The following is a 23,515-nucleotide window of genomic DNA, read 5'->3' as shown; positions in this document are numbered from 1 at the left end:
CAAGCTTGACTCTCACTACGGCCTCTTTAACTTGTCACACATCATCCTTTATTTATTTGTATATTTAGCTATAATTATAATTATTATGGATTTTGTGTTGCAGCATAAGCTAAAGCAAGAGTCCAGATTTTCCTGTTCAGTGACAATGGCAATAAACCTCTTTGTTTCACTTATTTGAGTGTTCGTATAATCTGTGTGTTTAAGTAATTAAAGAAATGAAAGAGTGTGATTTATAACAGATATGACAGAAGAGGCGTGGCCACATGTGGTGTTGGTCTTTATTGAAGTTTGTCTCTTCAGCTCCACAGAAACATGCTTTTGATGCACAGCTCGTTCTTCTCAGTAGAAGCTCCAGATGGGACAGAGGGCTGTGTGCTGTGCTGCAGGAAGTCAAGTGTAGCTGTAGCTGTAGAGGCGTGAGCTGACAGCAGAGGGCGCTCTGCAGGCTGATCCCAGTGACTGTGTCAGTCCTGGGAACACTGCAGTGTGCTCAGTGTGTGGGACACTGGACTCTGGGAGCCCTGGCTGGCCTCACAGCTCACAGCCACGCCCCCCTCCCTCCACTGCTGTGCGGGGAGCGTCAGGCTGCTGCTCCAGCTGTAGTGGCCGTCCTTTTGCAGCACCGCGGGGCTCTGGCTCTGCTCCCCGCCCACACCGCCACCGGACACCTTCAAGGACACGCTCCAGTCTGACGGGAAGCCCTTGTTGGCCAGGCACATGGCGGTGGCCTTCCCCTGGGCCAGCTCCTCTCTGGAGGGGGGCAGCAGCCAGAGGCTGGGCTCCACTCGGCCCACTGTGACACACACACACAAAAGGACATTCAACACTCAAGAAAAGAGACATGTTTGACAAATATGACATTTGATGAGAATCTAAAGTATCAAGTAGAATGATGGTACTTTTAGTGGAAACTGAACTCCACTGAAGCTGAACGACCGAAAGGTTTCAGAGCTAAAGATAAAGTGGAAAGTCCCCACACGTGAAAAGAAAAAGCATCTAAACTGTCTTTTAAAGACTTTACTCGACTAAAACGTTGTTAAATGATGAAATGATCTGTATCATCAAAACTCTACAATAGAAACATTTGGAATAAACTTCTTGCAGCAGGAAAAACGTGTCTCACAAATCAATGTGTGACTCAGATTGAAGCAACGATCAAAGTCTGGGCTCACATTAACAATGGACAGTTTTATGATGGAAAAAACACCTTTGACACTATTTATTGTGAAATGGACTAATTCAACAACCGCTGCTATAAATAAGACAGATTTATCAAGCCACATGTTTGACATTTGATTGATTCAGACAAACTAAAGCTGTTTTGTTGTGTTTCCTCTGAGTCTTGTTCTTTTTGTCTGTGTTTATCAGACACAAATCATGACAACAAATAAAGACATTTGTATAAATCTGTACATTTAAAATTCAAACAAATGATAAAGATGAAACTGTTATTTGAGTTAAATGACTTAAGACGACTTCTGTCAACTATAACTACATGCAGTATTTGTCTTAAAATGAATACAATAAAAATGACTCTGAGAAATAGAAACAGATCAATTACAAACATGACAAAAGTATAATTTAAAGTAAATATAATAAATGACTTACAGTTGAGCTCCAGTCTGGTTCCTCCACCGAACGTGAACCACAGTGATACAAACTCATGAAGTGGTCGTACAAAAACCTACAGCCGTTCAGAGACCGCGACCAAACCATTCAGCTGAACAGACACTGAGTAAACAACTGACAAACAGATTACATTTAGATCCAATTGTATCAGGACAAACTGTGAAGAAGAATACAACGTGCCAACGACGACAGGAAAAAGAACAACTGATGATTTATACATTTGAATTATTATAGAGTGAATTTAACATGGTTAAAGTCAAAGGTACAAGAGAATTCACCATATTCTGCTCAACCATGTTATTAATAAATAAAAAAGAAAACAGAAAAAAAAACTGTATAAAAGCAGCATTTAATATTAAAATACAAAAGGGGAGAAAACACTTCCCTGGGGTTTTTCAAGAGAATTCTCAAATTTGGGCCTAAAATGGAGACTTTGTTGGCCTAGTTCTGATGACACAGACCCTGCAGCTGCTCAGTCTGCCCCTTGTCTCCGTGGGAGCCTCATTTCCATGTACACAGACTTTGCATGAGCAGCTGCATGGTCCAGTGGGAGACTTTATAGTCCTGAGAGGTGCACTCTGGAGCACTGGCAGCTGTCCTTCATGACAACACAAGCCACAGACGCCCTCCTCATCACCAACATGACTTTGGTGTGCGTCCTCATGTGGACTGTCCTCTGCTGCTGCTTCACAGGTAAAGTCCACACAGTGCCACTGCTGTCCTCTGTCCACATCCGTCCCTCTGAGACCAACCAGACTAAACCATCAGGTGCTTTGTGTTTGTGTGTTCAGAGTCCAGAGGAGAGGTGAGAGTGAGTCAGGCTGGAGCAGTGAGGGCCGCCCTGGGGGAGACCGCCACCATCCAATGTTCTGTCAGTCAGGATGTGTACAATGGCAACTACCTGCACTGGTACCAACAGAGAGATGGAGAGAAACCTAAACCTCTCATATATCTTGCATCTAATCGAGCCTCAGATGTTCCCAGTCGTTTTTCAGGCAGTGGATCTGGATCTAGTTTCACTCTGACCATCAGTGGAGTTCAGGCTGAAGATTACACAGTTTATTACTGTAAGGGTGTATTTGATTCTTCCCGTTACGACGGGTTCACACAGTGAAAAAGACTCGTACAAAAACCTCTGACTGAAGTGAAACTGAAAGTAGCAGCGACTGTCCTCACTTCACTGTGTATTAAATATAGACATTTTTAATAACTGTTAAATTAACTATTTTAATCATTATTTTCACAATTTTTTGTTGTAAAATATGATAATAATAATAATAATATATTATGTATTTATGTAATGTTTTGTTTACATTTACACACATTTTAGTTCAGACCAAAATCATGAACAACATCAACAATAAAATATTATTTCTAGTTAATTTCAATAAAAAACTCATTGACAAACTCATATTTAATCTGGTTTAATCTGGATTTAGTTGATGTGATTCTCTTGCTCCAAACCTATAAATGCAACATCGTTTAAGTCGGTTTAACCAAATCCACTTATACAAAAGGGGCAAAAACACATCCCTGAGGTTTTCTCCTTCAAGCCTGAAATGGAAACAGTGTTGGTCTGATGCTGATGCTGCTGGTTCTTTTCTACTTTATTTAATAGAAAATGTTACAATAAATGTACAATACTGACAAAAGTATTCAAACTTTTTAATTCAAATATGTTTCATATAATTTCCTCCAAGTCAGTGTAAAATGTTCATGTTTAAAGCCTTATTTTGAGTGTGTTTGTATTTTTCATTGTGCTGTTCATGATATTCAACGCAATTAACCACATTGAGTACATTTACTGTGGTCAGTGAGGTCAGTAGAGGTCATCAGTGGTCAGTAGAGGTCATCAGTGGTCAGTACAGGTCAGTAGAGGTCATCAGTGGTCAGTAGAGGTCATCAGTGGTCAGTAGAGGTCAGTAGAGGTCAGTAGAGGTCATCAGTGGTCAGTAGAGGTCATCAGTGGTCAGTAGAGGTCAGTAGAGGTCATCAGTGGTCAGTAGAGGTCATCAGTGGTCAGTAGAGGTCAGTAGAGGTCAATGAATGTATTATATATAAAATGTCATATATTATGTGTACATTAAAGAAGAAAGCTAATGCCAACACTTTTTTAACCCCAAGTTAATATGTTTATATATTTTGTTCAAAGACAGTGAGCTTTGCATCAGTGTTTGTTTCATGTGGACATTACAGAGATATGAACCATAAGCAGCTCAGTGTTGAACTCTGGACAGTTTACAATGTGAGCTCAGGTCCTGAGGGTCGTTACTATAGATCCTGAACTCTATTATTCAAGTCTTTTTTACACTTATGAAGAATATTTGATGCTTCTACAGCTCAGTTCATGAGTGCAACATAAAACAATGAATATGAATCATAAAATATAAACTATGATCAAACAGGACAAACATTAAAATATGATGTTGACTAAAATAAAAAGAGTCTTTTCTTGTATTAATGTTGTCCTTTGTAAATGCAGCTCATTCTTTACTGAACCTTTTAATATCTACCATTTATAATCAGCTCTGGGTCGACAGCCGTCCTAAAGAACTTTGTGCTGAAATGTAGATGTAAAGTGTGAACAAATAAAGTCTGAGTGATTTTATAGGATTGCTCGTCTTCTGATCCAAAGGTCGGCGGTTCGACTCCCGCTCGGTCAGAGCGGTCAGATCCACTGGCCCGCAGGTTGGTGGTGCGATCGCAGCAGCCTCATGTGAATACTGCCGTTGTGTCCTTGGGCAAGACACTTAACCTAACTCGCCCCCAGTGTCTGCGTACATCAGGTGGGTGACTGGTTCCTTGATGTAAAGCGCTTTGAGCACCTTGACGGTAGAAAAGCGCTATATAAATGTGACCATTTATGTATTCATGTCTGAATAATGTTAATGGGACATTTAGTGTTTGTTTTCACGATAACATTTAGGTCACATTCAATTAAATGTTTAAATACTTTAACTGCATCATTTGGCTAACGCCCAAAGTCACTGGGACAGGCTCCAGTCACCCGCCTAAGGCCCAAAGTCACTGGGACAGGCTCCAGTCGCCCGCCTAAGGCCCAAAGTCACTGGGACAGGATCCGGTCACCCGAATAAGGCCCAAAGTCACTGGGACAGGCTCCAGTCACCCACCTAAGGCCCAAAGTCACTGGGACAGGCTCCAGTCGCCCGCCTAAGGCCCAAAGTCACTGGGACAGGATCCGGTCACCCGCATAAGGCCCAAAGTCACTGGGACAGGCTCCAGTCACCCGCCTAAGGCCCAAAGTCACTGGGACAGGCTCCAGTCGCCCGCCTAAGGCCCAAAGTCACTGGGACAGGATCCGGTCACCCGCCTAAGGCCCAAAGTCACTGGGACAGGCTCCAGTCGCCCGCCTAAGGCCCAAAGTCACTGGGACAGGCTCCAGTCGCCCGCCTAAGGCCCAAAGTCACTGGGACAGGATCCGGTCAGCCGCCCAAGGCCCAAAGTCACTGGGACAGGCTCCAGTCACCCGCCTAAGGCCCAAAGTCACTGGGACAGGCTCCAGTCACCCGCCTAAGGCCCAAAGTCACTGGGACAGGCTCCAGTCGCCCGCCTAAGGCCCAAAGTCACTGGGACAGGATCCGGTCACCCGCCTAAGGCCCAAAGTCACTGGGACAGGCTCCAGTCGCCCGCCTAAGGCCCAAAGTCACTGGGACAGGCTCCAGTCGCCCGCCTAAGGCCCAAAGTCACTGGGACAGGATCCGGTCAGCCGCCCAAGGCCCAAAGTCACTGGGACAGGCTCCAGTCACCCGCCTAAGGCCCAAAGTCACTGGAACAGGCTCCAGTCGCCCGCCTAAGGCCCAAAAGTCACTGGGACAGGCTCCAGTCACCCGCCTAAGGCCCAAAGTCACTGGGACAGGCTCCAGTCACCCGCCTAAGGCCCAAAGTCACTGGAAGAGGCTCCAGTCGCCCGCCTAAGGCCCAAAGTCACTGGGATGATTTCCAAGTCCATATTTGGAGAGAGTTCTGTTGTTTCTTCATAATGTCAAAGTGCTCATCTTTCACAGGGCGGGGCTGAATGTGGGCGGGGCTGAATGTGGGCGGGGCTGAATGTGGGCGGGGCTGAATGTGGGCGGGGCTGAATGTGGGCGGGGCTGAATGTGGGCGGGGCTGAATGTGGGCGGGGCTGAATGTGGGCGGGGCTGTGGCACCAGGAGGAAAACCATTAACATGTGTTTTGGGTCATTTTGTACAAAAATCCTGGAGGGAAATGAACAGCGCACTGCAGACTGTTTTTGACCCCACAACATCTTGAAATCATGTACTTGGGCCTCAAAGCGTCACCATGGAAACAGTCCTCACAAAGAAATGGATGACTCAAACCGCTCCGACGATTAAGGACAGACATCAGGACAGAAGAAAGAACCTCAGGACTCAACTTGGAAATAGAAACATTTAAACACAATGGACAAAATGGGAGGATTATTCAGAACTTTGTCCGTGTCCCAAACATTTGAACTCTATTCTAAACATGAGCTCATGTGACTTGCTTTGTGCACATTTCCTGCTGAATGTTGCACTTTGACGGCGTCTCTCTCACATGCTCCTGTGTTTTAGAAGCTCTGAACACCTCATCCACATCAAGTCACATTTGTCTCTGAAATGACACATTTTGCTAAATGACTTAACATTGTGCAAATATAGTTGGACTATTACTGGCCTAATTCCTTCTGTCACGTCTGATTTGAGTGGATTTGATCTTTGACACGGTCTCATATTAGTTGAAGCCTCATTTTCTCCTTCATTCACTCCCTTTAGTCTCTCCGGTCTCGTCATGTCTTCTCTTCCTCCTTTGGGAGATAAATCTGGAGCCTTTTCTGTCTTGTCCACCTCAAAGATTTAGGGCTCATTCCTAAAGAAAGGCTTTTCGTAGCAGCACCGCTCCGGCCCGTCTGTTGGTTGTTCATTTTATTCTTTTCTTTTCTTTCACTGATGCACAATTATAGCAGGTTTAAATTGTGTCTGTTTTGATTTATAAAGGTTGTTTTATGTTGCACTGAATCACCAAGACCAGTTCATATGTTGTGAATTATGCTCATTGACAAAGGCAAAAAACATTTTCTGATTTTGATTCTGAATTAGATTTTCCTCCACATTTTTTAATCAAACAAACTGTTTCTTTACATTTTAGTCTTGGATGTTTTCTCTTCCTGCAGTTTGTTTCTTTGCACAATTAAATCAAGATTCTTTACTTTTTGTTTTTTTCATTTCCTTGACTTTTTCGTCTTAATCTCATTATAAAATTTTCACAAGAATTACATTTTGACTTTACATTTACTTTTTTTATTGCATCATTTCGCATTTTTTGAACAACACGTCCTAATTTCACAGCATATTTCATCTTCTAGAATTGCTGTAAATTGGTTGTAACAATGATGCGGGAACGAATAGTATATATATATATAGTTATTTTAATATAATTAGAATTATCATTAATAAGATAAGATAAGATATTCCTTTATTGTCCACACATGGAGAAATTCCATTGTTGCAACGCAGGTAGATACAGAGGAAAAGGACAGATTAACTTAAAAGAAGTTTAAAAAACACTCTTAATAGAAGAACTCTTATAAACAAAACTCATATAAACAAAACCTCTCATTTCCTAATAAGGACTGGAGGGAAAATAAAGATAAAATAAAATGAAAACATCCAGCGTAACAAGATAATACTAATAATAATGGTAAAATAAGCACTCTATTTTCATCAGTTACATGCACATGAATGTGACATTATTGCACATGGTTAAGTCAATAATGCAAGTGTTCAGGGCAGTGTTTGTTGTAGAGTGTGACAGCAGCAGAAGGACAGACTGTGAAACGTCTCCTTCACACAGAGGGTGGATCAGTCACTGAAGCTGCTCTCCAGAGCGGACAGAGTGTCCTGCAGGGGACAGAGTGTCCTGCAGGGGACAGAGTGTCCTGCAGGGGACAGAGTGTCCTGCAGGGGGCGACACTCATGGTCCAGCATAGATGTGAATCTAGCCAGGACCCTCCTGTCCCCCACCTCCTGCACCGAGTCCAGAGCACAGCCCAGGACGGAGCTGGACTTCTTGATGACTCTGTCCAGCCTCTTCCTCTCCCTCTCTGTGATGTTGCTGCTCCAGCAGGCCACACCTACAGGGGCTGATGCCACCACAGAGTCAGAGAAGGTCTTCAGGAGTGGCCCTGTCAGGAGTGGCCCTGTCAGGAGTGGCCCTGTCACTCCAAAAGACCTGAGTCTCCTCAGGAGGTAGAGCCGACTCTGGCTCTTCCTGTACAGTGCGTCTGTGTTATGAGTCCAGTCCAGTTTGTGGTTCAGATGAACACCAGGTACTTGTATGAGTCACTCTCTAAATGTCCCGTCCCTGGATGTTCTCTGGTGAGGGGGGCGTGGCCTCTGTGGAAATCCACCACCATCTCCTTGGTCTTCCCCGCGTTGATGAGGAGGTGGTTCCGCTGACACCAGTCCACAAAGTCCTGCGCCAGTCCTCTGTACTCCGCGTCATCGTCGTCCGTGATGAGTCCGATGATGGCAGAGTCATCAGAGAACTTCTGCAGGACACAGCTGTCCGTGTCATGTCTGAAGTCTGCAGTGTAAAGGGTGAAGAGAAAGGGCGCGAGGACAGTGCCCTGGGGCGCCCCCACACTGCAGGTCCGAGTGTCAGACACACAGTCCCGGGCTCTCACAAACTGGGGTCGGTCTGTGAGGTGCTCCAGGATCCACTCTGCAGGTCGTACTCCACACCAGCCGTCTCCAGCTTGTCCCTCAGGAGCTGATGGTGTTGAAGGCGCTGGAGAGATCGAAGAACAGGATCCTCACAGAGCTGCCAGGCTTTTCCAGGTGAGAGAGAGAGCGGTGCAGCAGGAGATGACGGCGTCCTCCACTCCGATGCCAGGCCGATATGCAAACTGCAGCGGGTCCATGGCTGAGCTCACGGTGGAGCGGAGGTGGTCCAGGACCAGCCTCTCCAGTGTCTTCATCAGGACGTGAGAGCCACTGGCCTGAAGCTGTTGAGGTCTTTGGCGCGCGGTGTCTTGGGCACAGGTACCAGACAGGAGGTCTTCAGACCTGTGGTACCAGACAGGAGGTCTTCAGACCTGTGGTACCAGACAGGAGGTCTTCAGACCTGTGGTACCAGACAGGAGGTCTTCAGACCTGTGGTACCAGACAGGAGGTCTTCAGACCTGTGGTACCAGACAGGAGGGAGGTCTTCAGACCTGTGGTACCAGACAGGAGGTCTTCAGACCTGTGGTACCAGACAGGAGGTCTTCAGACCTGTGGTACCAGACAGGAGGTCTTCAGACCTGTGGTACCACCCTCAGCTTCAGGCTCATGTTGAAGACATGCTCCATACATAATATGGAGCATGGGACATATAATATCATTCCTGTCCTCTCTTAGTTGTCCTTATTATTAAGTAACTTCTTACATATGTTCTATTAACTTCTCTTTGAACTGAATTGACAACATTTGACATCAGTTCTTAGTGACAGAGTGTGGTTAGAGTTCATGGAGAATCACTCATGAACCGTAGTGTGTTTCCTACTTGACAAACATCTAGATCAAAACTATTGTCTGATCCGGCCACGTACTGGGGGCTCCATCCCACAAATACAAAACCTTTAGACTCCTAATTCCTTCCACCTAAAGCCTTAATGACATGGTCTCTCAATCTACTTCTACAAACGACAAGTTTGTGTTGACACCGTTTGGTTTCCATTCATCCTGCTGCTTCAAAAGAGTTCACTCCAATCACACTTCAATTCACACAAAACTGTCACAGTTTCAATGTTTTAGTGTATCTCAGGTCTTCAAGGACCTGTCACTCATCTATCTCAGCTCTCCTCCTCCCCCCCCTCTACTGACCTCTACTGACCTCTACTGACCTCCACTGACATCTACTGACCTCTGCTGACACTATACTAACCACTACTGACCTCTTCTGATCTCCACTGACCTCTACTGACCTCTACTGACCTCTACTGACCATTACTGTTGATTTTGGGTCAAATATAAAGTATTTCTTGAAAGACCCCAGGAAAGTGTTTTCTCCCCTTTCGTATTTGAAGTTAAAGCAGATTTGAGATATAAAGTTACACAATGACCTTTCTACCAGAATCCCAGAATGCTCAGTCAGACCCTGAACATGTTTACATTTATATTTACTGAGACAAAACCTCATGAATTCAAACTAAGAATGACTCAAAAGTTCTGTTTTATTACAAAGATGATTTCAAACATTATAAAGAAAATAATGTAACACTTGTTTTATCAATGTTTAATAATGATCGTCGGTTTAATCTCTCATTTGTCATGGAGTGTTAGATTGTAGAAAAATAACCAGTTGTTGTCATCTGGACAAACAAACTAAACCTTTGGACGCTCATCCAAGAAGGCACTGGCCTCATTTTCAGGCTCCGCCCCAAAACGTTGCTGTTGCTACGTCGATGACACATTTGTAACAATCAAGAAACAAGAGCTGAGGCCTTCTCAGAGCACATCAAAGCTGTGGACCTGAACATTAGGTTTACAAGAGCAGACCCTAAGGAGAACCGCTTGGCCTTTCTAGATTGTTCCACTCTCAGAGGACGAGAAGCTCCAAATAGAAATATAGATGTAACCTACACACGGATCAGTACAAGAGGAGCCCACCAGCTCAGAGGGCAAGAGGAAAGAGGAAAAACACCTCCCGAATGCTCTCTTTGTTTTAAACCAGGAAACATTCTGTCCAATGCAGTGAAGAAAACTGTAAAGAGCGCCACATAGTGAGACTAAACAGCCACTGCACAAGAGTCTTTATCAGCACGTCAGACACTGGAGTTCAGGACCACAGAGCGCCGTGCAGCTTCACCTTAAAGACACAAACCACTCTATCAAAGACAGTGAGGAGAAGATTCTAAGCAGAAGAAAAGATGGTTTGAAAGAGTTAAAGAGGCAAACTGTGTTAAAAAGAAAGAGCATCATTGAATAGGAATGTGGGTTTACGATTGAGAGGTTGACGCCCACGGCATTCGGATGCTTATCAGGTCCTCAAGGAAGAGAAAGAGAGTGAGACTGTGACAATATAGGCTGATAAACCATTACAGGACAGATAGAAAACAAAGAGGTTTAGTTTCTGGTGAAACCAATAACAGCTTTTCATCAGGAAGTCCCGCCCGGTGGGCGGGGCCTACCCAGGGTAGGATAAATATCTGCGTTCCCGACCTTGATTTCCAGAATAAGAACGACTCCTGGATGAGATTGAAAAAGTTTAGTTTAAAAAAACAGAGTTCAGATGATACAACTGAATCTTTTTCTATAATTTAATAATGATTGTTTTTTAACTACTTGTGAATGTATCTAATATTTGTTAGTCAAAATCTGCTACAGCCTCTTTAAATCAAATCATTCATTGATATAAGTTTGTCAAAGTGTGATTTAACCTCATTCATGATATAATGTAGGAAATATATTTAATTTGAATGAGTTGAAAACAACAGTTTTACAGTGAAACCTTTTGAATCATAAATAAAACGTGTAAATCAGTGTAATTAAGACGAGTAAGTGAACACAGTGATAAACAAAGTTATTATGGACTGTAAAATGTTATAGAATAAATTGAGTGAACTGGACTGAGCTGATCATGTCAGACTTCCCAACTTATCTATTGTCCCAGGAGGGAGACAACACATTTAAAAGCGAGAGATTGCCCCCCTAAGAGGGAGATTTCTAATCTCACTAGAATTAAGAGATAAAAACAAATAAAAACAAGACACACATTTTACTTTCTTTGATACATTTGTACATCAGCAGGTTGGACAAAATGCAGTCATGGGCTCCATAATCCATGTTGAAATAACATGTACATGTGTAGCTTACTTAAGACTAGCATTGTAATGGACACAGGCCTGTTTAGCCTGCAACAACAGCAGTGGACGAGTTTCTACATTATAACGTTCAGTTAGAGTGTTCAGTTTGACTGAACTTACAGAAGGAATATCCTTCTCCCTTTTCGCTCCTCACTATGTTCTTGGATTGAACAGACCATGCAGTATTCAATCTACACCTGGATTTCCATCAAGTTTGTTCATGTTGGCGCCAGTTTTGACATCACTCATGTCGGCCATGACGATGAGGATTTCATAAATACAGAATTTAGTTTTAGACCGCAGTTTTTAGATCCTGGGACAAGAACATACCCAGCATTCATAGCACAATCACAACAAACATAGCGGCGCCCATGTCAGCTGTTTCCCACGCTCGCCTTCGCTATCAAAATTAAGGATAACGGCGTAGAAAAGGTCATTTTTAGATTTTTCAAATGAAATATCTGCAGATCGGGAGATCAAGTCATCCGATCGGGTTAATGGGGAGACGGGACCCAAATGGGGAGAGTTGGGAAGTCTGTCATTATGTTTGTTTGTTTCTTATGTTGTTGTTGATGCCTCTTGGACTGAACTCTCATGAAAAAGTCTCAAATCTCCTGGTTTAATAAAGGTTAAAGAAAGAAATAGAATTTGTTCTGGTCTTTCATTGATTAACTTACATTGTCTTATCACTATATTTTCTTTGTTTTTTTAATGTTGTTTATGTACAACTATACATTCTAAAATATATTTCATAATTTTGTCAAATAAATCAAATTAGTTTTAAATAAATGACTTTCATTTTCAAATTAAATGTAATAAAGAACCTTTAAATACATTGTATGTGCACAATCTCTGGACTCACTTTATTGTACTTGACAGAACTGTGTGAGTTCAGTGAAGTGAGTCAGTTTCACTTCAGTCTAAAGAGGTTTTTGTACGAGTCTTTTTCACTGTGTGAACAGCCACTGACTGTTGATCTGATGAAGACTCTGACAGTAATAAACTGTGTAATCTTCAGCCTGAACTCCACTGATGGTCAGAGTGAAACTAGATCCAGATCCACTGCCTGAAAAACGACTGGGAACATCTGAGGCTCGATTAGATGCAAGATATATGAGAAGTTTAGGTTTCTCTCCATCTCTCTGTTGGTACCAGTGCAGGTAGTTGCCATTGTACACATCCTGACTGACAGAACATTGGATGGTGGCGGTCTCCCCCAGGGCGGCCCTCACTGCTCCAGCCTGACTCACTCTCACCTCTCCTCTGGACTCTGAACACACAAACACAAAGCACCTGATGGTTTAGTCTGGTTGGTCTCAGAGGGACGGATGTGGACAGAGGACAGCAGTGGCACTGTGTGGACTTTACCTGTGAAGCAGCAGCAGAGGACAGTCCACATGAGGACGCACACCAAAGTCATGTTGGTGATGAGGAGGGCGTCTGTGGCTTGTGTTGTCATGAAGGACAGCTGCCAGTGCTCCAGAGTGCACCTCTCAGGACTATAAAGTCTCCCACTGGACCATGCAGCTGCTCATGCAAAGTCTGTGTACATGGAAATGAGGCTCCCACGGAGACAAGGGGCAGACTGATCAGCTGCAGGGTCTGTGCCATCAGAACTAGGCCAACAAAGTCTCCATTTTAGGCCCAAATTTGAGAATTCTCTTGAAAAACCCCAGGGAAGTGTTTTCTCCCCTTTTGTATTTTAATATTAAATGCTGCTTTTATACAGTTTTTTTTTCTGTTTTCTTTTTTATTTATTAATAACATGGTTGAGCAGAATATGGTGAATTCACTTGTACCTTTGACTTTAACCATGTTAAATTCACTCTATAATAATTCAAATGTATAAATCATCAGTTGTTCTTTTTCCTGTCGTCGTTGGCACGTTGTATTCTTCTTCACAGTTTGTCCTGATACAATTGGATCTAAATGTAATCTGTTTGTCAGTTGTTTACTCAGTGTCTGTTCAGCTGAATGGTTTGGTCGCGGTCTCTGAACGGCTGTAGGTTTTTGTACGACCACTTCATGAGTTTGTATCACTGTGGTTCACGTTCGGTGGAGGAACCAGACTGGAGCTCAACTGTAAGTCATTTATTATATTTACTTTAAATTATACTTTTGTCATGTTTGTAATTGATCTGTTTCTATTTCTCAGAGTCATTTTTATTGTATTCATTTTAAGACAAATACTGCATGTAGTTATAGTTGACAGAAGTCGTCTTAAGTCATTTAACTCAAATAACAGTTTCATCTTTATCATTTGTTTGAATTTTAAATGTACAGATTTATACAAATGTCTTTATTTGTTGTCATGATTTGTGTCTGATAAACACAGACAAAAAGAACAAGACTCAGAGGAAACACAACAAAACAGCTTTAGTTTGTCTGAATCAATCAAATGTCAAACATGTGGCTTGATAAATCTGTCTTATTTATAGCAGCGGTTGTTGAATTAGTCCATTTCACAATAAATAGTGTCAAAGGTGTTTTTTCCATCATAAAACTGTCCATTGTTAATGTGAGCCCAGACTTTGATCGTTGCTTCAATCTGAGTCACACATTGATTTGTGAGACACGTTTTTCCTGCTGCAAGAAGTTTATTCCAAATGTTTCTATTGTAGAGTTTTGATGATACAGATCATTTCATCATTTAACAACGTTTTAGTCGAGTAAAGTCTTTAAAAGACAGTTTAGATGCTTTTTCTTTTCACGTGTGGGGACTTTCCACTTTATCTTTAGCTCTGAAACCTTTCGGTCGTTCAGCTTCAGTGGAGTTCAGTTTCCACTAAAAGTACCATCATTCTACTTGATACTTTAGATTCTCATCAAATGTCATATTTGTCAAACATGTCTCTTTTCTTGAGTGTTGAATGTCCTTTTGTGTGTGTGTGTCACAGTGGGCCGAGTGGAGCCCAGCCTCTGGCTGCTGCCCCCCTCCAGAGAGGAGCTGGCCCAGGGGAAGGCCACCGCCATGTGCCTGGCCAACAAGGGCTTCCCGTCAGACTGGAGCGTGTCCTTGAAGGTGTCCGGTGGCGGTGTGGGCGGGGAGCAGAGCCAGAGCCCCGCGGTGCTGCAAAAGGACGGCCACTACAGCTGGAGCAGCAGCCTGACGCTCCCCGCACAGCAGTGGAGGGAGGGGGGCGTGGCTGTGAGCTGTGAGGCCAGCCAGGGCTCCCAGAGTCCAGTGTCCCACACACTGAGCACACTGCAGTGTTCCCAGGACTGACACAGTCACTGGGATCAGCCTGCAGAGCGCCCTCTGCTGTCAGCTCACGCCTCTACAGCTACAGCTACACTTGACTTCCTGCAGCACAGCACACAGCCCTCTGTCCCATCTGGAGCTTCTACTGAGAAGAACGAGCTGTGCATCAAAAGCATGTTTCTGTGGAGCTGAAGAGACAAACTTCAATAAAGACCAACACCACATGTGGCCACGCCTCTTCTGTCAGTTTCCTCCTCTTTTAATACTTAGATTAAATTAAACATAAATCTTAGATTACACATTATGCAGATGTATTTATATTTTAGTTAAACCTTAAGAGGTCAAACATAGACCAACAATCGTTGAACCATTCAGTTGAACAGACGGAGCATTTTTTCATTATTTTGTCTCATATGTTTCTTTATCATGAATGAGTTTATGAAGTTAAAACAGTAAGTGCAGAGTCACTGGACCATGCAGCTGTCCCAGTGGACCATGCAGCCGATCATGCAAAGACATTTACATGAGAGAAGCCTCTGGAGAGCTGAGGTCAGGAACTGACCAGATTCATGAGGAACCAACTGTGGAGCTGATGATGCAGAACCACAGCTGCCACGGAGCGTCCCTTCAGCTGAACAGTTAAGGCTTCATAAACTGAACAGCTGAAGAGTTAAGGCTTTACAAACTGAACAGCTGAAGAGTTAAGGCTTCATAAACTGAACAGCTGAAGAGTTAAGGCTTTATAAACTGAACAGCTGAAGTGTTAAGGCTTCATAAACTGAACAGCTGAAGAGTTAAGGCTTTATAAACTGAACAGCTGAAGAGTTAAGGCTTTATAAACTGAATAGCTGAAGAGTTAAGGCTTTATAAACTGAACAGCTGAAGAGTTAAGGCTTCATAAACTGAACAGCTGAAGAGTTAAGGCTTCATAAACTGAACAGCTGAAGAGTTAAGGCTTTATAAACTGAACAGCTGAAGAGTTAAGGCTTCATGAACTGAACAGCTGAAGAGTTAAGGCTTTATAAACTGAACAGCTGAAGAGTTAAGGCTTTATAAACTGAACAGCTGAAGTGTTAAGGCTTCATAAACTGAACAGCTGAAGAGTTAAGGCTTCATAAACTGAACAGCTGAAGTGTTAAGGCTTCATAAACTGAATAGCTGAAGTGTTAAGGCTTTATAAACTGAACAGCTGAAGAGTTAAGGCTTTATAAACTGAATAGCTGAAGAGTTAAGGCTTTATAAACTGAACAGCTGAAGAGTTAAGGCTTTATAAACTGAATAGCTGAAGAGTTAAGGCTTTATAAACTGAACAGCTGAAGAGTTAAGGCTTTATAAACTGAACAGCTGAAGTGTTAAGGCTTCATAAACTGAACAGCTGAAGAGTTAAGGCTTTATAAACTGAACAGCTGAAGTGTTAAGGCTTTATAAACTGAACAGCTGAAGAGTTAAGGCTTTATAAACTGAACAGCTGAAGTGTTAAGGCTTTATAAACTGAACAGCTGAAGTGTTAAGGCTTCATAAACTGAACAGCTGAAGAGTTAAGGCTTTATAAACCGAACAGCTGAAGTGTTAAGGCTTTATAAACTGAACAGCCGAAGAGTTAAGGCTTTATAAACTGAACAGCTGAAGTGTTAAGGCTTTATAAACTGAACAGCTGAAGAGTTAAGGCTTTATAAACTGAACAGCTGAAGTGTTAAGGCTTTATAAACTGAACAGCTGAAGAGTTAAGGCTTTATAAACTGAACAGCTGAAGTGTTAAGGCTTCATAAACTGAACAGCCGAAGAGTTAAGGCTTTATAAACTGAACAGCTGAAGTGTTAAGGCTTTATAAACTGAACAGCTGAAGAGTTAAGGCTTTATAAACTGAACAGCTGAAGAGTTAAGGGTTTATAAACTGAACAGCTGAAGAGTAAAGGCTTTATAAACCGAACAGCTGAAGTGTTAAGGCTTTATAAACTGAACAGCTGAAGAGTTAAGGCTTTATAAACTGAACAGCTGAAGTGTTAAGGCTTTATAAACTGAACAGCTGAAGAGTTAAGGCTTTATAAACTGAACAGCTGAAGTGTTAAGGCTTCATAAACTGAACAGCCGAAGAGTTAAGGCTTTATAAACTGAACAGCTGAAGTGTTAAGGCTTCATAAACTGAACAGCTGAAGAGTTAAGGCTTCATAAACTGAACAGCTGAAGAGTTAAGGCTTTATAAACTGAACAGCTGAAGAGTAAAGGCTTTATAAACTGAACAGCTGAAGTGTTAAGGCTTTATAAACTGAACAGCTGAAGTGTTAAGGCTTTATAAACTGAACAGCTGAAGAGTTAAGGCTTTATAAACTGAACAGCTGAAGAGTTAAGGCTTTATAAACTGAACAGCTGAAGAGTAAAGGCTTTATAAACTGAACAGCTGAAGTGTTAAGGCTTTATAAACTGAACAGCTGAAGAGTTAAGGCTTTATAAACTGAACAGCTGAAGAGTTAAGGGTTTATAAACTGAACAGCTGAAGAGTAAAGGCTTTATAAACCGAACAGCTGAAGTGTTAAGGCTTTATAAACTGAACAGCTGAAGAGTTAAGGCTTTATAAACTGAACAGCTGAAGTGTTAAGGCTTTATAAACTGAACAGCTGAAGAGTTAAGGCTTTATAAACTGAACAGCTGAATTGTTAAGGCTTCATAAACTGAACAGCCGAAGAGTTAAGGCTTTATAAACTGAACAGCTGAAGTGTTAAGGCTTCATAAACTGAACAGCTGAAGAGTTAAGGCTTCATAAACTGAACAGCTGAAGAGTTAAGGCTTTATAAACTGAACAGCTGAAGAGTAAAGGCTTCATAAACTGACCATCTATTTTTTAAATAAGAAACAATAAAAGTAAACTCTTGAACTCTCAGGTTCAGTTCTGGACCATCGCCCTCGTTACTTCCAGTGGGATTGAGCTGGTTTCATCTAGTTTAGCTCTTTTCCTCTGCACACTTTCATAACCCAGGCGCCATCTAGTGGTTGTGAACTGACACAGCAAGGACAGAGCAATACCAGATTTTATTCTTACACCACGAGCACTTTGAAAACAGGAACACTTAAGCCTTAAATACAGGACAATTAACACAAATATTCAGGAATCAATTAAAATACAACTCTGAACATGAGAAAACTCTGTTGGAACAAGGTTAAAAGCTCATTAAAGTCAATTTTGCTTAAAGAAGAACTCATTAGCATGTACCTTTCGCCCTTGTGGAGGGTTAAATATGTATTACAGGGAGTTTGTGTTTGTTGTCTCTCTGATGTAGTTCCACTAGAGAGCTGCAGGGGGAGCTCTATTGCACAAGTTACTACAAACACGGGTCCATATCATGTGCATCTGATGTTTAGAGCTGCCAGGGCCGCTGCTATATATATATATATATATATATATATATATATATATATATATATATATATATATATATATATGAATGTATATATACACACAGCGTGGGGGGCACCGTCCTCGCGCCCTTTCTCTTCTCTCTCTACACTGCAGACTTCAGACACGATGATGTGGAGGACAGAGGACTGGAGCAGGACTTTGTGGACTGGTGTCAGCGGAACCACCTCCTCATCAACGCGGGGAAGACCAAGGAGATGGTGGTGGGCTTCCACAGAGGCCACGCCCCCCTCACCAGTGAACATCCAGGGACGGGACAGGCCACGCCCCCCTCACCAGTGAACATCCAGGGACGGGACATTGAGAGAGTGACTCATACAAGTACCTGGTGTTCATCTGAACCACAAACTGGACTCATAACACAGACGCACTGTACAGGAAGAGCCAGAGTCGGCTCTACCTCCTGAGGAGACTCAGGTCTTTTGGAGTGACAGGACCACTCCTGACAGGGCCACTCCTGACAGGGCCACTCCTGACAGGGCCACTCCTGACAGGGCCACTCCTGAAGACCTTCTCTGACTCTGTGGTGCATCAGCTCCTGTAGGTGTGGTCATCACAGAGGGAGAGGAAGAAGCTGGACACAGCTCCGTCCTGGGCTGTCCTCTGGACTCGGTGCAGGAGGTGGGGGACAGAAGGGTCCTGGCTAAACTCACATCTATGCTGGACCATGAGTGTCGCCCCCTGCAGGACACTCTGTCCCCTGCAGGACACTCTGTCCCCTGCAGGGCACTCTGTCCCCTGCAGGACACTCTGTCCGCTCTGGAGAGCAGCTTCAGTGACTGATCCACCCTCTGTGTGAAGGAGACGTTTCAAAGTCTGTCCTTCTGCTGCTGTCAGACTCTACAACAAACACTGTTATACCCATGTGCAATACTGACATACGCATGTGCAATAATGTTATACCCACGTGCAATACTGACATACGCATGTGCAATACTGACATACCCACGTGCAATACTTACATACCCATGTGCAATAATGTTATACCCACGTGCAATACTGACATACGCATGTGCAATACTGACATACCCACGTGCAATACTGACATACCCATGTGCAATAATGTTGTACCCACGTGTAATATTGACATACCCATGTGCAATACTGACATACCCATGTGCAATACTGACATACCCACGTGCAATACTGACATACCCATGTGCAATACTGACATATCCATGTGCAATACTTACATACCCATGTGCAATACTGACATACCCATGTGCAATACTGTTATAACCACGTGCAATACTGTTATACCCATGTGCAATACTGTTATACCCATGTGCAACACTGTCATACCCATTTGCAATAATGACATACCCATATGCAATACTGACATACCCATGTGCAATACTGTCATACCCATGTGCAATACTGACATACCCAGTGCAACACTGTCATACCCATGTGCAATACTGACATACCCATGTGCAATACTGTTATACCGATGTGCAATACTATTATACCCATGTGCAATACTGTCATACCCATGTGCAACACTGTCATATCCAAGTGCAATACTGACATACCCATGTGCAATACTGACATACCCATGTGCAATACTGACTTACCCATGTGTAATACTGTTGTACCGATGTGCAATACTGTTATACCCATGCGCAATACTGTTATACCCATGTGCAATACTGTTATACCCATGAGCAATACTGACATACCCATATACAATACTGATATACCCATGTGCAATACTGTTATACCATGTTCAACACTGCCATACCCATGTGCAATACTGACATATCCATGTGCAATACTGTTATACCATGTTCAACACTGTCATACCCATGGGCAATACTGACATACCCATGTGCAATACTGACATACCCTAGTGCAATACTGTTATACCCATGTGCAACACTGTCATACCCATGTGCACGACTGACATACCCATGTGCAATACTGTTATACCGATGTGCAATACTATTATACCCATGTGCAATACTGTCATAATCATGTGCAATACTGACATACCCATGTGCAATACTAACCTACCCATGTGCAATACTGTTATACCCATGTGCAATACTGACACACCCATGTGCAATACTGACATACCCATGTGCAATACTGTTATACCCATGTGCAATACTGTTATACCATGTTCAGCACTGTCATACCCATGTGCAATACTGATATATCCATGTGCAATACTGACATACCCATGTGCAATACTGACATAATCATGTTTATTACTGTCATACCCATGTGCAATACTGACATACCCATGTGCAATACTGACATACCCATATGCAATACTGTTGTACACATGTGCAATACTGACATAATCATGTGCAATACTGACATACCCACGTGCACAACTGTTATACCCATGTGCAATACTGACATAATCATGTGCAATACTCTCATAATCATGTGCATTACTATTATACCCATGTGCAATACTGTCATACCCATGTGCAATACTGTCATACCCATGTAAAATACTGACATACCCATGTGCAATACTGACATACCCATGTGCAATACTAACATACCCATGTGCAATACTGACATACCCATGTGAAATACTGTCATAATCATGTGCAATACTGACATACCCATGTGCAATACTGTAATAATCATGTGCAATACTGTCATAATTGTGTTTAATACTGTCATAATCATGTGCAATACTGTTACACCCATGTGCATTACTGACATAATCATGTGCAATACTGACATACCCATGTGCAATACTGTTGTACACATGTGCAATACTGACATAATCATAAGCAATACTGACATACCCATGTGCAATACTGTTATACCCATGTGCAATACTGTCATACCCATGTGCAATACTGACATAATCATGTGCAATCTTGACATAATCATATGCAATACTGACATACCCATGTGCAATACTGTCATACCCATGTGCAATACTGTCATACCCATGTGCAATACTAACATACCCATGTGCAATACTGTTATACCGATGTGCAACACTGTCATATCCAAGTGCAATACTGACATACCCATGTGCAATACTGACATACCCATGTGCAATACTGACATACCCATGTGCAATACTGACATACCCATGTGCAACACTGTCATACCCATGTGCAATACTGACATACCCATGTGCAATACTGTTATACCGATGTGCAATACTATTATACCCATGTGCAATACTGTCATACCCATGTGCAACACTGTCATATCCAAGTGCAATACTGACATACCCATGTGAAATACTGACATACCCATGTGCAATACTGACATACCCATGTGCAATACTGACTTACCCATGTGTAATACTGTTATACCCATGTGCAATACTGTTATACCATGTTCAACACTGCCATACCCATGTGCAATACTGACATATCCATGTGCAATACTGACATATCCATGTGCAATACTGACATACCCATGTTTAATACTGTTATATCCATGTGCAATACTGACATACCCATGTGCAATACTGTTAGACCCATGTGCAATACTGACATAATCATATGCAATACTGACATACCCATGTGCAATACTGACATACCCATGTGCAATACTGTTATACCCATGTGCAATACTGTTATACCATGTTCAACACTGCCATACCCATGTGCAATACTGACATATCCATGTGCAATACTGACATATCCATGTGCAATACTGACATACCCATGTTTAATACTGTTATATCCATGTGCAATACTGACATACCCATTTGCAATACTGTTAGACCCATGTGCAATACTGACATAATCATGTGCAATACTGTTAGACCCATGTGCAATACTGACATAATCATGTGCAATACTGACATACCCATGTGCAATACTAACCTACCCATGTGCAATACTGTTATACCCATGTGCAATACTGACATACCCATGTGCAATACTGACATACCCATGTGCAATACTGTTATACCCATGTGCAATACTGTTATACCATGTTCAACACTGTCATACCCATGTGCAATACTGACATATCCATGTGCAATACTGACATACTCATGTGCAATACTGACATAATCATGTTTATTACTGTCATACCCATGTGCAATACTGACATACCCATGTGCAATACTGACATAGCCATGTGCAATACTGTTGTACACATGTGCAATACTGACATAATCATGTGCAATACTGACATACCCACGTGCACAACTGTTATACCCATGTGCAATACTGACATAATCATGTGCAATACTCTCATAATCATGTGCATTACTGTTATACCCATGTGCAATACTGTCATACCCATGTGCAATACTGTCATACCCATGTAAAATACTGACATACCCATGTGCAATACTGACATACCCATGTGCAATACTGACATACCCATGTGAAATACTGTCATAATCATGTGCAATACTGTTACACCCATGTGCAAAACTGACATAATCATGTGCAATACTGACATACCCATGTGCAATACTGTTGTACACATGTGCAATACTGACATAATCATATGCAATACTGACATACCCATGTGCAATACTGTCATACCCATGTGCAATACTGTCATACCCATGTGCAATACTGACATAATCATGTGCAATCTTGACATAATCATATGCAATACTGACATAATCATGTGCAATACTGACATAATCATGTGCAATACTGACATAATGCCAATCATATTGGTGCAATATTCTCTGTCCAAATAACAGCTGTAAATAAGAGTTTTTTAGTTTTTTTTAGTTTTTATAAGAACTTTTCTATTAATAGTGTTTTTTAAAGTTTTTTTTATAAGCTATCTGTTGTTGTTTACTTCTGTACCTACTTTGTGTTGCAACCCTTGAATTTCCCCTTTTTTGGACAAATAAAGGCTTATCTTATCTTAAGTACATCAAGGACAAGGCTCCTACAGAGGACGTGCTCAGTGAATGTCTCAGACACTGAGGAACAGAGGATGATGAGGTGCTGGAGGGACAATCATGGAAGGACATGCCCCTACATGGGAGGACACGCCCCTACATGGGAGGACACGCCCCTACATGGGAGGACACGCCCCTACACGGGAGGACACGCCCCTTCACAGCATGTACCACCAGAACATAACTGAAGTGGCTGATATCACCAAATGCTACCAGTGGTTGGAAAGAACCGGTCTGAAGAACAGAGGCCCTGATCTACCAGACAAGACCCAAGGTGCAGCTGTGCAGGGGCCCCTGAGACAAGAGCACACCCCCTGAGACAAGAGCACACATAACTGCAGGGACATCATACATGGAGCACCACCTAGAGGCTGGCATAGTGTACATATATATATATATATATATATATATATATATATATATATATATATATATATATATACATAGTGTACACAAGGACAAAGTGGAAACACCTCCAAAGTTGGAGAACGACCGAGCCAACGTCCTGTGGGACGTCCAGATATAGACAGAATGGTAATGGAACCAACCGGACATAGTGGTGT

At 42.4% G+C, this 23,515-nt stretch overlaps 2 protein-coding genes across 2 annotated transcripts; one reads left to right on the top strand and one right to left on the bottom strand.

Moving 5' to 3' along the window:
- Nucleotides 1-262: 262 nt before the first annotated feature.
- Nucleotides 263-13,003, bottom strand: LOC140362226 (immunoglobulin kappa light chain-like). Its single transcript, XM_072448318.1, has 5 exons — nucleotides 12,846-13,003; nucleotides 12,438-12,747; nucleotides 10,059-10,068; nucleotides 1,609-1,660; nucleotides 263-793 (listed from the first exon to the last, which is right to left on the bottom strand). Exons 1-5 carry the CDS (start codon nucleotides 12,934-12,936, stop codon nucleotides 465-467), a joined length of 792 nt encoding a protein of 263 aa, XP_072304419.1. The 5' UTR covers nucleotides 12,937-13,003; the 3' UTR covers nucleotides 263-464.
- LOC140362227 (immunoglobulin kappa light chain-like) lies at nucleotides 2,165-14,905 on the top strand. Its single transcript, XM_072448320.1, has 4 exons — nucleotides 2,165-2,322; nucleotides 2,421-2,704; nucleotides 13,484-13,559; nucleotides 14,375-14,905. The coding sequence occupies exons 1-4, from the start codon at nucleotides 2,232-2,234 to the stop codon at nucleotides 14,701-14,703; spliced, it is 780 nt and encodes a 259-aa protein (XP_072304421.1). The 5' UTR covers nucleotides 2,165-2,231; the 3' UTR covers nucleotides 14,704-14,905.
- The last annotated feature ends 8,610 nt before the right edge of the window (nucleotides 14,906-23,515 follow it).

Source organism: Eucyclogobius newberryi, unplaced genomic scaffold (assembly GCF_026437365.1).
Source record: "Eucyclogobius newberryi isolate DKJ021-1_F unplaced genomic scaffold, fEucNew1.0.hap1 SCAF_16, whole genome shotgun sequence".
In the NCBI taxonomy this organism is placed as follows: domain Eukaryota; kingdom Metazoa; phylum Chordata; class Actinopteri; order Gobiiformes; family Gobiidae; genus Eucyclogobius; species Eucyclogobius newberryi.
The sequence above is the reverse complement of the archived record's forward strand: the minus strand, read 5'-3'. Positions and strand labels throughout refer to the sequence as shown.

Excerpts from the sequence above, each read along its gene's own strand:
- LOC140362227 (XM_072448320.1), top strand. The coding sequence starts at position 2,232 with ATGACAACACAAGCCACAGACGCCCTCCTCATCACCAACATGACTTTG. Across the intron at positions 2,323-2,420 it reads CCTCTGCTGCTGCTTCACAG|AGTCCAGAGGAGAGGTGAGA; the intron begins GTAAAGTCCACA and ends TTGTGTGTTCAG. Across the intron at positions 2,705-13,483 it reads CAGTTTATTACTGTAAGGGT|GTTTTTGTACGACCACTTCA; the intron begins GTATTTGATTCT and ends GAACGGCTGTAG.
- LOC140362226 (XM_072448318.1), bottom strand. The coding sequence starts at position 12,936 with ATGACAACACAAGCCACAGACGCCCTCCTCATCACCAACATGACTTTG. Across the intron at positions 12,748-12,845 it reads CCTCTGCTGCTGCTTCACAG|AGTCCAGAGGAGAGGTGAGA; the intron begins GTAAAGTCCACA and ends TTGTGTGTTCAG. Across the intron at positions 794-1,608 it reads AACCAGACTGGAGCTCAACT|TGGGCCGAGTGGAGCCCAGC; the intron begins GTAAGTCATTTA and ends TGTGTGTCACAG.